Raw genomic sequence first — 16,502 nt, forward strand, 5'->3', positions numbered from 1 at the left:
ATTTAAGTAAGCTCATAATCCAGTGTATAATTCTGTAAATCATTGCATGCCTGAAGTTATTTTGCATCATAATTTAAGGCAGTGCAGTTGTAGAATGTTAATTTTGTCTAAATAAACTATTTTAATTTATTTAGGCACTGTAAGTCATACTGTATAAAAAATCTGATGTGCACAGGATTTTTTTCAAGAATGACTTCTTGTGATGACTGAGGAGAAATGAAGTGAAGAGATCTTCAGCTGACTTTAATTGGAGTGTACCTGCACCACTGGGCTCCTGCTTGTACTGAAGTCCTTCCTGTTGTTTCTTCTGCACTATGTTCTTTTCCAGGATGAACTATCTTAATAGATTTGGTAACAGAAAAATTGTCTGTGCAAGTTCTCTGACAAGAATAAAGGGCAAATACTGAGGTGCAGCCAGCATTGGGTTGAGAACTGATGCCAGGCAAACCCATAGTCTGATTAAAGTAATGGCTGAGCAACCTTCAAAGGCAAGCTGTGGCTGCATGGAGTGCCTTTCAGCTCACCATATTTCGATTTTATTTAGGCTGAATGCTCTCACAAGGTCCTGCCTCTGCAGATACCTAACATATGCAAAGCTTCCCTGGCACAAGAAGATGCAGAAGGGGCTCTGTGAGTTTGTGCATAAGGATCTGCAAAAGCAGGGCTCATATTCATCCAGTACTTTTCCTTTTTTAAAGGCAATTGTAATTGTACCACATGCAGGCTTGTGGAAAAGAAATCACTTTGCCTGCTTCAAGGCAGGTGCTTAAGTTTAAGCACATGGGTGGCCCCATAATCCTGATGGTGGTACTCCAGTACAGGAAGCACATGGTTAATTGCTTTACAGCACCAGGATCTAGACACTCTCCCCAAGGCATGTTTCACCAACAATAGCATATGCCATGAAATTTTTGCAGCCCAGGGTGCTCAGGTCCCAATAATAAATGCAATAAGAAGGAAGAAAATACATATAGAAATGTTGTGAATGTATTTGCACCTTGCCAGGACGGTGGGATTATTCCTTATCCTGGGCCTTTTTGTTTGCTTTTCAGTTGCTGCGATCATGGCTGTGGGTGGGCTTCTTCTCTGCGTGCTGTTGCCTATCCGAGCCTAACATGGTCAGTGTTCCCACCCGTGCTGGCTCCTACTCCGTGTCCTCCGTCCATGTTATCTGTGCACAGTCTGCCTCTCCCTTCCTTTCTTGTACTGGCCTGGAAATCACTTTCTCATCTGATCTCTGTACCCAGCTTGTCTATCTCAACAACTGGAAATAGCGTGACCTGAAGCAGGGTGTATCTTCAGCAAGGGCAGGGATCACAGCGGGCAAATACCCGCTGTGTTATGCCATGATCAGTCCAGACACTGCAGCAGGTGTCTGATAAACACCATGGATGTGGGACACCCATCGAGTCCTGCTTCTTGTCATCCAGAGGGGCTGGGGGGAGGAAATGTTCTCCCAGAGGAGGCGGGGGGGTAGACGGGAGCAGGAAAGTGTTTATTTGGTGGCATGTGACGTGCATGTCAGTGGAATGGAGTGTATGTCATGGACATAGAGGGCAGTGTATGACATACACGGCAATGACGTGGTGCTGCTTGGCCCCGATGTGCTCCAGCAGCAGTGGGCATATCCCTGTGGGTGTCCTGAGGTGCGTGTCCGTGCTGCATGCTGTCCTGTTCTGCCACCATCTGGGCTGCCTCACCCCCTTCTGCTCTCTTCTACTCCCCTTTTTCTAACTGCTCAAAGGAGGGGTGATTTAAATTTCTGTTGGTTTGACTGGATGCAAGTTGAGTTGTTTCCCAAAGAAGAATCAACTGTAATATTTGCGTGAGCAGAGATCTTCCTAAGCCTCCTGAGAGATGCATGTAATCACCACCCCATCAGATAGCCGCTTGAGACCACAGAATTTCTGAGACATCAAAACTGGGAAGTTTTCTCAGCATAGCTGGTGAGAGGTGTGGAACTCTTCTGCTGTGCTTTCTGGGGGATGCTGAGGCTTTGCATGGCGGTAGCTGGGTCATGGTGCAGTTCCTTGCTGTGGGGCACAGCAGTCACTAAAGTGGACCATTTTTGGTTCTTCTGGTGCTGTGTTTTTTGTTTTGATAGAGAAGGAGTTTGGGTTTTGGTTGTGGTTTTTCTCCCTAGTGGAGCATTTTTTTACTTGGTTTTCAGTGCTTAAGAGCAGATTAGGCAAGCAAGAATGCTCAGCTCAAAGTGTGCGCCCCGTAAAAAGTTATTCTGGTATGTGGACCACTGTTTTGGCAACGATTGCTCTGAAAGAAAACCTTGCGGTACTTCTACTGTCTGTCATGCCTGTGGTACCAGTGCACGAGGCAGTCCTTCGCTGCAAGGCATGCTTCAAATGTCCTCAAGCAAGGCCGCCAGATGGAGGATGACAGCAATGGAAAACAGTTCTCAGAGAAGACCAGGACTGGACTGGATGGCTATGAAGAAGAGAGACGCACAAGGAAAACTTGGCTGACCTGGAAAATACCCTCTGCAAGTTTCCTCCCAAGGTGCAGGGAGACTAATGTGGCAGCAGGCTGGGAGGGGGAAATGGGAGAAGTTACTTCAAGGCACGGATGCCATTGGCTGTGCTATGGAAAGGCATGACAACCTCTTTAGAGAGATTTATGGAAATCACTTCAGAGGTAACTTCCTGCAAGAGAGGAAAACGGTATCTTGTTTAAATTATTTTTAATTGTTCTGGCGGTGGTTTAGGAAAGCAGGGAGTCATTCAGCTCAAAGGCAGGGAAGGACTAAAGGCTAAAAATACCACTGCTGGATTTGTGAAACTTCCTTTGTAAGGCATCCAAGTTAATCAGAGGTCAAATACAGGGTCACACACGTGTAGAGGGGGACAGAAGTGCTGGGAAAGCAGCTGAGAAGCTTGTGAGCCTGCAGCCCTTTGGAAGGGAATCTGCTCCGTTCCTCTCAGGCCAGCCATCTCCTGTATCTCCTGAACTGAGCTAAAGGTCTTGGCTTGTCATCAGCAGACCTTCTACTGCTCTTTTGATCTTGTGCAAGAGGAAAGTGACCAGAAAAATGGAAAGCAACTTCCAATATAGAAGCTGTTCAGTTTACACCAGTCCCTTGAGTATTCCCTGGTTTTTTGATACTGAATTTATCCTAGGATTGCAAGCAGCAGAGGCAAATGCTGAATACAGACTAACATCACTAGTGGTAGTCTTCTGCCTCTGGCTCTCAGTATCAGCGTTGTTTATCAAGGATAAAGCTATTCACTGAACAAGTTATTGTCTCCACACATGAGCTGAGGCGACAGGATCTTGGCCAGATGGAGAGATCCATGTTTGTTTGTTCCTCTGCATGGAACACGATCCTGCACTGCAACACGTATGCAGCTCTATTGCTTTAACATCTTGGAACAAATAGTCTGAAATAAGCACTAACCCCTTGTAAACAATAACCTTGCAGTCCTTGCAAACCTCCTGTAAAGTGACAGCTTGAGATGGGTTGGAAGCATTCCTCTAAGTTGATTTACTGTAAAAGACATGCTTCTGAGTGAAGGTCTCACCCCTGAAAAAAAAAGTGTTTTGTCTCTGTTTCAGAGAAGTGCCTATGCTTCGTTTATCTCATATTTGAGAGATTAAATACATGTGTAAGTCTCTGCAAGACTGGGATGAGGGATTGCATGCTGCTTCAGGGCACAACCTGTTCGATGGTACTGACTGCACCTGGCAAGGTGAAGTCCCTTTCCTCATCAGGGATGTCTCAATGCTGTCCCCACCTGCATTTCCAGTTATTCCTTGGCTGTGTGCTGAAATGCCTTGGCCTATGCCTGTAAAAAAAGTATGTCAGGATTTTTTCACATCACCACCTAGGGCTTGACATCCAAGGTCCAGGTTCACAGTCCCCTGGTTGTGTCTTGCCTGGGCTGTGACCAGAATGGTGGCCCTAGCTAGGGAGATGAAAACTCTTTCCCTTGGGCATTCTGTGGTTTTCAGGGCAATGCCTCGAGTGGCCAAAGGGCCACACACAATCCAGCAAGGTATCCTGAAGCACAGGGCAGAAACAAAAGAATCTCCATCAGTCCAGGGAGAGCAAACATCTTTCTGCGTCACTTTGTGAAGGATTTTTCTCTGTGAATTGCCTTCTGTCATGCAAGGTAGTGGGCATCGGTTTCCCAGCTGGATTGTTCATCTTTCTACCTGTCCATTTTATATTTTATAAACCTATATAGGGATCATTTTATAACTTCACTTTTATAATCTGCTCCATAAATATTTTACGAGCTGCCTGCCAATCTGCAAGTAGTTTTTAAATAAGACATGATGCCTTAAGAATATTTAAAGTCTCACTTTTCTTTTTACCTCTGATACTTTTATTGAAAAACACAGAGCTGTGCAAGGAAGGAATCTGCTTTCCACGTAGGGAAAATGGGACAAACCCACAACAGGAGTAAATTAATTGAGATTCAGGTGTGCTGCTGAATTACGTTAAGTCTTTGGTTGAGCGTCTCCAGCTCAGTGGGAGATGAAGTGAGTGTCAGGATCTTTATGCTTTTGCTGTGTGTGATACAGAAAAGATATAGGAAATCTATGGCTTGTACAGTGATAATAAAGTAGAGAATGAGTCTTCCATCAGAGCTTTTGACTCACAGATTTGCCAATAAATATTAAGAGCAAATGCACATGCAGAAATGGATTATTTCACAAACATTTGAGAGCTTTTTTTTGCCCAAAATATATTGCAAAGCCACAATATTTAGGAACTTTGATCTGCCTAATATTCAAAATATTTAGATACTTTGAATCTCACTCTGTAAGATTCACAGAGTGACTCCAGACTGTTAACTCAAAATTACAGATTTTTATCGGATTTGTTTGGGGAAGAAAGAAGAAAAAACTGCTTGTGTGTGTTATTTAAAGCATCTGAAGGTCAAGAATAGAAGAAGCGCAGTTTGGCCCCAGTCAGCATGGACCCTGGGTAGTTTGAGAAAGTGTGTGAAGGGCACAAGGTCTGGCAGGTTTTGCAGCCAGCTTTATTAGTGACACCCAACTGTTGCTTGACAGTCACAGTCCACTAGCTGCCATTTCACTTTGATGTGTCTTGTCAAGGCTTGTTTTAACGATGCTTCAGGCGTCCCAGAGCCTGATTTTGTATGCTAATGTGATGTGCTGCTGAATGTGTTACCCAGCTCCAGAGAAGGGGCCAGCTGCAGCCAACTGGTTTGCACTGGCCCTGGGAGTGCATCCCTGAGCAGTAAAACATGGACTGTTCTGCAGCAAGGTGTGCTTGGATCACTCTAGGCAGGGGATGGCGTCACTCTGTCTCCCATATTTATGGTCAAGGAATCAGGAGATGTAGGTCATCATCATAGAAAGGATGATGTTAGAAAAGCATTTTTACAGGCAAAGTGCTCCAAACCTGAGGAAGAGATAAGGACATTTGCTCCAAAAGACAGAAGAGAAGTAGTATTGGATACATGCTTTTGGTAGAAGGATGAATTATTTGTCTGTTTTTAAAAGGCAAACTGAATCATATGCCTCCATCCAGAAAAATTAGTTCTGCAGAAAGCTGATGTAACTTTGGCAACTTGCAGCAGAAAAAATTGGGGTTGCCAGAAGTGAGACTTGATACTGAGACTCATCTCTCTCTTTAGTTAAAGGGGAGGTCATATGATGAAGAAGAAGAAGAATCCATTGTCTCCAAGGGTTTGTGAACACCAGAATGTGCTTTGAAATGGCCCTTACTCCCAGGGTCTCCATGTACACCTAGTGCTTAGGTTTTGAGTTAATTATGCAGGATCCCATCTCAGGAAATGGCACTGCTGCTTTTAGAGCAAGGCAACGAGCACAGACATGCAGATAGCTGAGCCACGTCTCTGGGCACCTCGGTGCTGTTCTTGTGGGCTTGCATTCAAAGTGTTATGATCTTAGCTTGGTTGCTGCTGCTGAAATCATGCCCTGCATGTATAGCCTGGCTGTTTATCAAGTGCAACCTCTTTATCTCCCTGCCTGCATCCCCAGACTGCCTGCCAGCCTTCCCTTGGCTTCTTGATCCATTCCCCCGTGCTTGCACAACCTTTGCAATCTCTTTTTCCTTCCTCTCCCTGTAGCACAGGTCTCCTTTGTCCCCAAGGTAAGCTTCCTCTTTGCAGGAATAGCCCCAGAAGCTCATACTGCTTTTCCCCTCCTCAACTGTCCAGCCTCCAGCTCTGCTGAGTCCAGCTCAGTGTTGGGGTCTCATTGTGTCCGGGCTTTTGTCTGTAATTGTGATCATTTCACAAACACAGTGCCAGAATCCTATAGCCAAAGGCTGCTTGGCCCCTTGCATCTGGGCAGACAGCAGTTCCCTGTAACAGGACTTGGTGCTGAGGGCATGTTTCATGCAGATGCCTGTTACTGCCTCCTCCTAATTGCAGTTTTGTTCCTGCTAATCATATGCTCCTCCTTGCTGTGAGTGATGCTGGAGTGCTCACATGCCCCTAACCCAAAAATCACAGAAGCGATGGAAAAGACGTTTCTCAGCTTTAAGTGGCTTCTTAGTGGTCTGAGGCTTTCTTTGAGGTGTGCCAGCTAGTGATTCCACTGCATGCTGGCTGGCTCGCAGGTGTCTGTTCCAGGCTTTTTATTCTACCAAGCAGTGTCCTTCAGTTTCATGTTCATACAGTTTTCTGTAGGATGATCCAGTTCTCGTTTCCAGTTATGTTATCAGGAAAGACAGGCATATATTTGTGTATCCTGCATACCTCATCCTGTATTTTTAAATGTGCGTGTGTGTGTGTGTGTGTGTGTGTGTGTGTGTGTGTGTGTGTGTGTAGCAATTTTTCTTGCCACTGCAATTGTCCTGGGGCTTCCATGTGGTTGTCTAAGTGAAGCAGATCTCAGAAGTGCCACCAAAGCAGACAGTTAATGCTAATACAAAACTATCACCTAGAAAACCAATGAGGAGAATGAAGAGTCAGGGAAGAGCAACCAAAAGCTAAAAGGAGATTCCCTGGGGGAGATGCAACTTCCATACAACTGTAGTTGCGACTCCATGGTAATATTCAGCACTATCCTTGCACTGTCTGGCACTAAGCGGGGAGCAGGATAGGTCAGGCAGCTTGCCTTCTTCCATCTTTTTTCTGCTGGGCAGAGGGGATCCCATGAATGGCAGCTCCCTATGTGCATGAAATGCTGTGCAGAGCCAACAATATGTAGGAGACACCTGAAGGCAGTGAGGCAACAGGTTTGGTTTTGCTTTGTTTTAAGCCATTGTTTTGCATGTATATAAGATGTTAATGTTTACACAAGGCCATTTTCTAAATACCATAATTTAAAGTTCTGTCCAAATGCGCAGTGGATGAAGGGGAGCATGCAAGACATACAACACAGTGCCTGCAAAAGCTCTGCGGTCCAGGAGATTTTGTTTCTGCAATTCTAATGTTTCATCCCATTCCCCTTTCATTGTCCTCCCTGTTCCCGCTTTCTTTTCTTCTTAAAAATAGCTGCATTAAATGCCAGGTAGAGTGGAATTTTTCAGAAGCATCTGTGGGATTTGGAAACACAAGTCCAATTGAAAATCCAAGGGCCTTGAGCCCTGAATCCCGTTAGGGAAATTGCAACCAGTTGATGAGCTAAAATTGGGACAGCAGCAATAGAGCCACCAGAGAGGTTGGGTTTGTCACTGCTCTGGGTTTTTGTGCATTGTATGATTCAAAGTAGAGAATGGAGTTCTGCCATACCAGAGACAAAAATACTCTTCTGTTGTGGTTTGTTTTGTTTTTTTTTTCCCCAGGCGATGTGGCTATAGCAAGGCTAAGCAAGATCCAGAAGAAGAAAAGATGCATTTTCATAATGGCCACAGTGAGTAAAGAGCAAACATATATATGTGGTAGTGGCTTTCTGTGGTAATGAGAAATTCAACTAAGAGGTGGTTTTCTGAAGAAAAAAAAAAAAATCTGCTTTTGGTGGTAATTCACAAAAGAAAGAATTGTTTGTGAGAAGTTCCCCCCTACCCCTGCTGCAAGCCCCACAGAGAACTGAAGATTCAAACAGTCCTCATATGTGCTGAGCTATTCACACCTGTATGTTTGCACCAGATCATTCTAGTGAGCCAGTTTGGTTTGTTCCTCTGTCTTTGCTGTGTGAACCAAGATGTTATTAATTTCTTCTGCTCAGCACATAACAGTCCAACAATTTTGTGGTCTGGATGCATCAGTCCAAAATACCTGTTTGAAACCTTTGCTTCACCCCAGGCAGCTGTGAGGACCAAGCCCACTGCGGCTCTTCAGCTTGGATGCCTCTGCAGAGGTGTGAGGAATAACACCTATTTCTGCACCTAGGAAGCTTTCAGAAATGTTGTGTTAATGCCCTTGTATAGAAAAGCCCTCTGCAGTGATGCCAGAAAGTAAATCTCGTGGTTGCTATCAGTCCTTCCTTCATCAAGAGCTGTGGGATCTGGGGATGGGTAACAGTGAGGTGCCTTTTGGGGTGGAAAAGGCAAACACATTGTGAGTGAAAGTCAAATTTCCATTAGTGCTATGTAATGAAGGCAGCAGGAAGCAAATCAATTAAGAGCCACAGTGTAATGTAGCTGTCTCATTAGACTGATGAGCAATTCTTCATGTGAGTAGCCTTAATGATTGTCAAAACAAACTTATAATATGGATAATGAAAATACTTTTTCCCCTCTCAAGTCCTGGAGAAAAAGCCCGCTATTGATTATATTCATACTGATACAACCCACAGGCTTTGTTCTGCAAATATGCAGTTCTTTTAAATCTCAGTAACTCCATCTGAAATAAGGTGGGCGATTGATTAGCTGATGTGTGACTGGTTGGGCATAATTTATTTCAGCTCTCCATCAACCCCCATCCATCCAGCTTGCTTTGCAAGTTGCTCCTGTAACATTTTACTATTTGTACTTTTCCTCCTGGTGTACCCTCTCTAGTTCCAGAAAGGAATTCTTTTCTGCCAGACACTGGACCAACCCATTACACAGCACCAAAAGGGATTTTTAGCTGCACATCATTCCAGCTGAGCACTGTTGTGCTTTTCTAAATATGCCGGAGTTGTACATATGTCACGTATAAACTAAATGTCATTTTTCAAGAACGATACTCATTTTCACCATAGAAATAAATTTCCAGCAGAGCAGAGTGCCAGGGACAGGATGTGTAATGCCCATTTTCCGTGCTGTTGTATGCCATTAAATGTGCTTAATTTGTGTTTGCAGTTAAGCTGCCTGGAGTGAGGACCTATGTTGACCCCCACACCTACGAGGACCCTAATCAAGCTGTCCACGAGTTTGCTAAGGAAATTGAAGCTTCATGCATAACCATTGAAAGAGTTATTGGAGCTGGTATGGAGATGCATTTCATGACCCTTTGCAACATGAAGGGTTGGCTTTCTTAGCATAAGAGATTTGGGAAGGGCTGTGAAATATATGAACTGTTAGGTACCCTGCAAGTGAAGATGAGCATATTCCAGCTGAATTTTGGGACAAACCTGTCGCTGTCTGCGGTTGTGAAATTCAGGAGCTGAATTGAAAATTCAGAAAATTTCAGAAAATGGTCCAGAAAATGATCACGAATGGTCAGCTGAGCTATTTCAATGGATGCTAAGGGAAAGAGTCACTTAAGTTTCTCATTCTTTTTACCATTTGAACCCTTTTATCCCCCAACATTAAGGTCAGTCTTGAAGCAAAAATTAAAAATAAGAGCTTACCTGGGACATTAAAAAAACACAAGTTAAAGTCCAAAGCTTTAAACTTCCTTGGTTAGAAGAAGAAACTCCCATTTTGTTTCCAGTAAAGCTGTTTGTTTACACTTCCAACCAACCTTAGGAGTATTTTCTATCCTCTGAAATTGTGGGTTTGGATGTAATTTAGTGTTCACCAGAAAAGAATCCATTTAGGCTACTTTTTGGGAAAGGTAGTAATAAAATTGTAAAGAGTTTATAAAAATCTTAAAACTCTATAAAAATAAATGTTACTGTGAAAGGCTGACAGCTTTCCATCTATGTAACTTACCAAAGGAAGGTTAAGAAGCAAGTGGTTTGAGTTTTACAGCTATCCACACAGGACAGTGGTATAAGATATGACAGGACTTTTTCATACAGTAGACCAAAGTAGTAAATGAGAAAAAGCATATCTCTTTAAATATAGGAAAATTGCATTTTTACTCAAAGTTTTCTTGTGCTTATGAATTACTTGGCCTGTGGTGCCATGTTCAGCAGTCCATATCCGTGAATGCAGGGCACCCCTTAGTGCTTTCCATCAGGCAAGGCTGTGCTGCATCCTGTAGACACAGGCACATCATGTGTTCCCTGGATGTGGTGTGATCCTGTTCCTCATCTTCTTCTGCAGGTGAATTTGGGGAAGTCTGCAGTGGGAGGCTGAAGCTGCAGGGAAAGCGTGAGTTTGCAGTGGCTATCAAAACCCTGAAGGTGGGCTACACAGAGAAACAGAGAAGAGATTTCTTGGGAGAAGCAAGCATCATGGGGCAGTTTGACCACCCCAACATCATCCACCTGGAAGGTGTTGTCACAAAAAGTAGGTACTACTTGCTGTGGGCTGCTCACTGTGGGCTCTGGCTTTGGGAGAGTTAAGGGAGAAAGACTTAAGGTGATGCCTGTTCTGAATGCACTCCTCATCATTTCTCAAAAAAAAGTTTTCCTTCCCAGAAGCAGAGAGGAAGAATGGGACTGTAGGTGAAGATGTCAGAAATGTATAAAACCACAATTAAAGCAGCTCCTTCTGGGATCTGCTGGAGATGCCCCTGATAGTAGTTGCTCATGGTGCTGGCATATGGGAGGGATTGAGAGTTACTGAGGTCTGACTGCTCAGTTAGCAAAACAGCCTTCTGTAAATTTTCCAGCCCAGTTCTTCTCCAGATTACAGTAGGCACTAAAGATAAGGACAGAGAAAGGGATAGCACATCCAAATGTGCTCAGCACAAGGCTGTTTGTGCTGTGCTGAGCCCGTGGAAAATGTGTAGAGTGGTTGTTACTCATTCATTTTAGAGCCTTGGAGGATCTACATTATTGGCATCAGGGATTATTTTGTTAACTATTTTTAAATTCTAAAATAAATAACTGCTTCTTTATTTTAAGACGTGTTCTAAGTGCAGAAGCACCAGCCTCACAGGTGTGAATGGCTGTCTCCCCTCTTGCCTTTACGTTTGGCAGTGTCAGATCTTGCCTAGCTGCTGCTGTTCAGATGGTGGCATTCAGGGCCATGTGCTGCTCTCTGTACCATTTGTCATTCCTCAGAGGAAGCATCTCCAACATAGTTCTTTTTCAGAGCTGCATTGGAGAAGGTACAGAGGCTCCAGCTGTTTCTCCTTGTAATCTCCACAAAATCAATGCTGTTTTGTAATCAACAGCCTTTTCTTGCATTTTTCTTTGAAATTGAATTTCCTGAAACTTTTACGAAAAAAATAACCAAAATGGATTTCTCCCAAAATTTTAATAAATACCAAAATCTCTTGGGGACAACCTGTGTAAGAGCTCCAATTTCTAGCCCTGCAGGAATGTGGAATATTGGGTAAGGAGCAAGTGATGATTATACATCAATGAAAGCTTCTACTGGCATTGGCCTGAGTCCTTCTGGCTGCTGGGCCCTCAGGGGGTGGTTAGAAATTCCACTTTTAGTGAGAATGTGCCTCCCTAGCAAGCTGCCTTTATATAAAGTGGTTGTCTGCTCCGAAAGCTGTGGAAACACAGGGAGCCCTGCTTCTAAATTGGACTTGGAGCAACTGGAGTTTGGATTCAGTATGCACCCAGAGCTTCTCATTAGCTCAGTAAATATTTGTTTACTGCACTCAAAATTTTTTTCCAGCAGACATCTGTAGCATCCTCATAGGTTTTCTCTTTTTTTTTTACATGGACCAAAGCAATTTTCATGAATCTCTAAGTATTTAACTTCTTTTACCCTTCAGTATCTCAGTCATGGGCCTTTTGTAGAATCAGATCTTTAGGGTAAGATGTCTTTGCTGCATCATGATTTACCTTGGAAGTAAATTAGGTTAAATTGAATTAGGCAATTTTTAATTCTGAATGAGAAAATAATTGTATTTAACTAATATAGTTCAAATGCACACCTTAGTTAATTTGGACTAATCATGTTCATTGTCCTCTTGCAGACAAACCCTTTGCTTTTTCTGCTTTACAAAGGTAGTGACAGTTTTCTTTTGCATCCCACTTGGTTGCACTGATGCAATGTGCACACCACTGACATGAGTGCCATCCACATATATTTTATGACCATGTAATGGCAGCAGGAGGAAGCCCTAGTGACACAGAGAATCAGCCCAGCTTTTGGAAGGGCTGTTGTTTACTTTTAATTTACTTTGTTGAAAGTTATCTGTTTGTGTCCTTATTACCCCGCTCTTGGAGATGGGGTTAATTTATTCCATGATTGCTGCCAGCCTGCAGCAGTCAGATAATGAAACATAAGTGCCAGAAATCTTACAGGTTTTTTTCTCTGATGGCATCCAAAGGCAGGAGTCTGGAGGAGGTCCCCCAGGGTGGTGGCATAACAAGGCACCATTCTCACTGCAACGCTGCCTTGAAGTGTCCAAGATAAGGGACCCCATGCTACAGTTGGGTGTTTAGCTTGTAAAATCAAAACAAAACATTAACATTTGAGATATCCCTGGAGTTTACTTCCCTGCAAAGCCACTGACATGTTTGCTATCCAATAGCAATGGCCCCTGAGATCTCTCCTCCCTCCTACGTTCAGCCCATTCTGTGCATAGACAGATGGCCTGCATCCTTAAAGGTGGGGCCCATCTTTTATTTGGGATTCAGCAATATTTTTCATGGCACCAAGGTGCATTTCTCATACCAAAAGTAATGTTTTGGGTGAGTTTCAAGCTTGGGCAGCAGCTGTGAGAGTAACGTAAAAGAATGGAAGCAGCACAGGTTCTTCGGGCTGCAAAGGTAATGTTTGCACAGCAATGAGTATTTTGATTGACAAGTTCACAATTACCTTTGTTATGTACATAATTAAGCAGTAAATTAGGCAAAATAGTTAAGGAAATCAAAAATGGGAAAATTAAGATCTATCTAAAGGGTAGGACATGCGCTGATTTTTAGTATTTACCTTCATGTGCATGTTATGACACATGGCAGCTCTCATTGATCATTTCTACAAAAGACATTTGTAATGCACTTTACAAATAACTGACAGCTTCTCTTTTGTCTGTGCTTTGTGCTAGCTAATGGAAATTGATTTAAATAAAAAATAATTTACATGTTCTTATAAGATTTCATTGAATTTACAAGGGCTGGAGCACACCACATTAATTATTGCTACACCATTGTGGCAAGCTAGCGAGAAATTAGATTTAAAAACTGAGCAAAAACTATATATAATTACCATTAAAATGACTCGGGCATGAAAATTAATCAAACAGATTTGGAAAAACATTATTATTCCTGTCAACAATAGGACACCAGGTCTTTTGTTAAGAACTTTTACTTTGATTTCCACTTGCACTCATTCCACACTTAATGAGCTTTTGTTCTGCAGTGTAAATATTCCTTCTCTTACTTCCAGATGTGTTTACGAGGGTAGTCACATGGAATTACTTGAATTACAAGGAATGCAATCCCATCCTTTCCTAGTCTCAGTTTTGGTGGCTACCAAGCCCAAGCTTCAGATCATCCTTGTTGCTCTTGTTGGGCCCCTGTTGTTCCTTCAGGGTGTTGAAGCTTGAGGGAAGGCTCCAAAGACTTTGCTGTGTGCAGTTTGGCCTCTGCAAGCTTTCAGCTTGTTGGTGGAGACAAGAACAAAGCTGCCTGGGTTCAGCTTGCAACGTCCTTCTCAATCACCCTCTAAGCAGTCTAGGGCTTGGTTCCCCACCCATAATATGGTATTAGTTTTTAATCCCCTCCTCCTTAATTCCCCTACTTCTCCATATATTCTGGGAACAACTCTTGTCATCCTGCTGGGACAGCAGTGTCTTGGGGTAGATTTACTGTTGCATGGCTGTATATCCAGATGCAGAGACACCATTAATAGACTGGTTTATTGCTCATGTTTTTTAGATAAAGTCCTAACAAACTCATGCACTTCTTTATTCTAGGCAAACCAGTAATGATAGTGACTGAATACATGGAGAATGGCTCTCTGGATACATTTTTAAAGGTATTACTTAGATCCTTTTTCCAGGGGGACCTGGGGACTTGTTTTGGGATCTTTGTAGATGGTTAATATCAATGAAAAGGGTGTTGGTGCTGTCTGGAGGCAAGGGTAGCTCAGTTGTCTCTTTGATCTGCATTTACACAGCATCATGAAAGACCTGGGGCATGCAATGATAGAAACAGGTAAGAATAAATTGGAGGATATTACATTTATCTTAAAAGGCAGTGGAAGGTACTAACTTAGCCTGCAAAATGTGATGTGGTTCAGGGGCAGACCCATACTGCAAACCCCAGACTTGTCAGAGCTTTTCCATGAAATGTAAGAGCTGGAGAAGGGAGAGTGAAGGAAGTGGTTAGAAATGCAGTGTGGCAACATGGGGAAGAGCCTCTACCCCCTCAAGTGTTCATGAACCCCTACAGGTAGGACTTGCATGCAACTTGGTGCCATTCAGTTGCCTGACTAAGAGCCCAGCCTGGTGCCCTTATACACATGTGTTTGCTCCAGTCATAGTCTTCTATCAGTCACCAGTAGATGCAGCTCATTCCTTGATCTCAAGTTAAAAGAACTACATTTCCTTAGCTTTGTCTCTAGAGATCTTAATCTAAACAGTGAAACCTAGAAAAGCTTCATGGTCAGAGCATGAGAGTAATGAATTATTAATTTTCCTGGATTCCTTCCTTGGAGACTTGCCTTTGCATTTTTATTCTGACACGCACAATGCTGAGGGTGCAGAGGCTCTCAACTCATCAAAAGTCTCTTTACTTTTGCAGAAGAATGATGGGCAGTTCACCGTCATCCAGCTGGTCGGGATGCTGCGAGGCATCGCCTCCGGAATGAAGTACCTGTCTGACATGGGTTATGTGCACAGAGATCTGGCTGCCAGGAACATCCTGATCAACAGCAACTTGGTCTGCAAGGTGTCAGACTTCGGCCTCTCCAGAGTCCTAGAAGATGACCCTGAAGCAGCGTACACAACCAGGGTCAGTTATGGGGATGCCAAACTGATTGAGCTCAAGAGAAACTTATTTCTTGCCACATTTTGGTGTTCAGGCTCTCTAGCAAAGAATTTCTACAAATCCACAGCCTCCAAACTGTGCAAGAGGGTTAGATCAGGTGATAACAGTTAATTGTCACCAGATTGATTTTGCAAATGCCTTTAATTTATAGTTGGGGTGGCCAAATAACACAGAGTTTAACTAATACCTCTGAAGTTTAAGTAGGGGACACGAGTCAAGTAGCAAACTTTGCAAAGTTGCCATGCTTCCAAGCTCTCCTCTGTCCTCTTTGGTGAATACCAAAGGGAAGAAAGAGCAATTGCTTTGCTCAGGCACCCATCCTGTGCTGTTAAGTCATGGTCTTCTGAACAATTTGACCCTTTCAAAACATTATTAATTGTGTCATGAATGCCCACTGTAAATAATGCACATTGCCCTCAGCATTACCTGGTTGAGAGTAATTTCTCCCAATCCAAGAAAGAGCTTTTCCAACCTCAGTGCTCTGGCCCTGCCCCGCCCATATGGCACTGGCAAGACCCAGCTTCAACAGCACAGACTTGGAGAGAGCCTCCAATATTAATGGCAGTGATTGGCACTCCTTGGGAATGTCTTAGTACTGTGTTTTTCCAAGGGTATTGTTTTGAGGGTGGTGGGAGCTGTTCCCTGTCACGTTCCCTGTTCCTGTGGACATTTTGGAAAGGCCTTTCAGCTTTTGTCAGTCATGGCCCCGTGATGGGACTCAGTGCACAGCTGGACTGGCACTTCCCTGCAGGCTGAAGGGCTCTTGGCCAGCCCTGCTGTGGCTCCCATGTGCTGCCATGTGCTAATTGGCACTGCTGAGAATCTGGCCCTTCACTTAAGGCATGTGCTGCTGAGCTTGTGAATAAGTAATTATGGGAAGAAGAGACTTTTAAAAAGTTGCTTTGAAAATGTGTTCCAAGTCCTGTCTTTTTCCAATAACAAACACTGTTAGGAGGCATTCAGGGAGACCTTCCAAGATTTAGCTCAACACGTAGGGGAAGGCACTTCACAGCAAAATATTTTTATATATAAATCAAGAGAGGCAGCTCTTTAAACCCAATGAGAAAAGTATTCCTTAATCCAGGCTCTCCTTTCCCTCCCCTTTCCCTTCTCAGAGCTGATCTGAATTTTGATTTCTAAAATGATAGAAAGGAGAAAAGGAAACAGCAAAGCACATTTGACAGCTGTGGCATCATTTTGAGTCCCACAGCAGAGGCTAAGCTGGCTGGTCTTTGCGCACACAGATTTCTGTGCCTGCTACACAGATCTCTCTGCAGGACCAGGACTGCATTAAAATAAAAAGGAAAGAAAAAATAAAAAAAGGGAATTACTTCCGCAGCAATTTGCATGAAGCCCTCGTTAGATCAAAGTCTTCCTCAGCCTCAGAACTG

The 16,502-nt window shown here is 43.4% G+C and overlaps 1 protein-coding gene across 7 annotated transcripts in view; it reads left to right on the plus strand.

Moving 5' to 3' along the window:
* The window catches only part of EPHA5 (EPH receptor A5), a 193,477-nt gene that overhangs the window by 157,527 nt on the left and 19,448 nt on the right, over positions 1-16,502 (plus strand). For all 7 annotated transcript variants that reach the window (XR_007777503.1, XM_030239514.2, XM_050973941.1 and 4 more), the window contains 5 exons: positions 7,742-7,809; positions 9,182-9,307; positions 10,313-10,498; positions 14,037-14,098; positions 14,866-15,075. Coding sequence is in view for 6 of the 7 variants with exons in the window: in XM_030239514.2 (XP_030095374.1) it covers positions 7,742-7,809; positions 9,182-9,307; positions 10,313-10,498; positions 14,037-14,098; positions 14,866-15,075 (652 nt within the window). In the remaining variant the exon portion in view is untranslated. The remainder of the gene's footprint in view (positions 1-7,741; positions 7,810-9,181; positions 9,308-10,312; positions 10,499-14,036; positions 14,099-14,865; positions 15,076-16,502) is intronic.

The sequence above is a fragment of the Serinus canaria genome, chromosome 4, assembly GCF_022539315.1.
Source record: "Serinus canaria isolate serCan28SL12 chromosome 4, serCan2020, whole genome shotgun sequence".
Taxonomy (NCBI): domain Eukaryota; kingdom Metazoa; phylum Chordata; class Aves; order Passeriformes; family Fringillidae; genus Serinus; species Serinus canaria.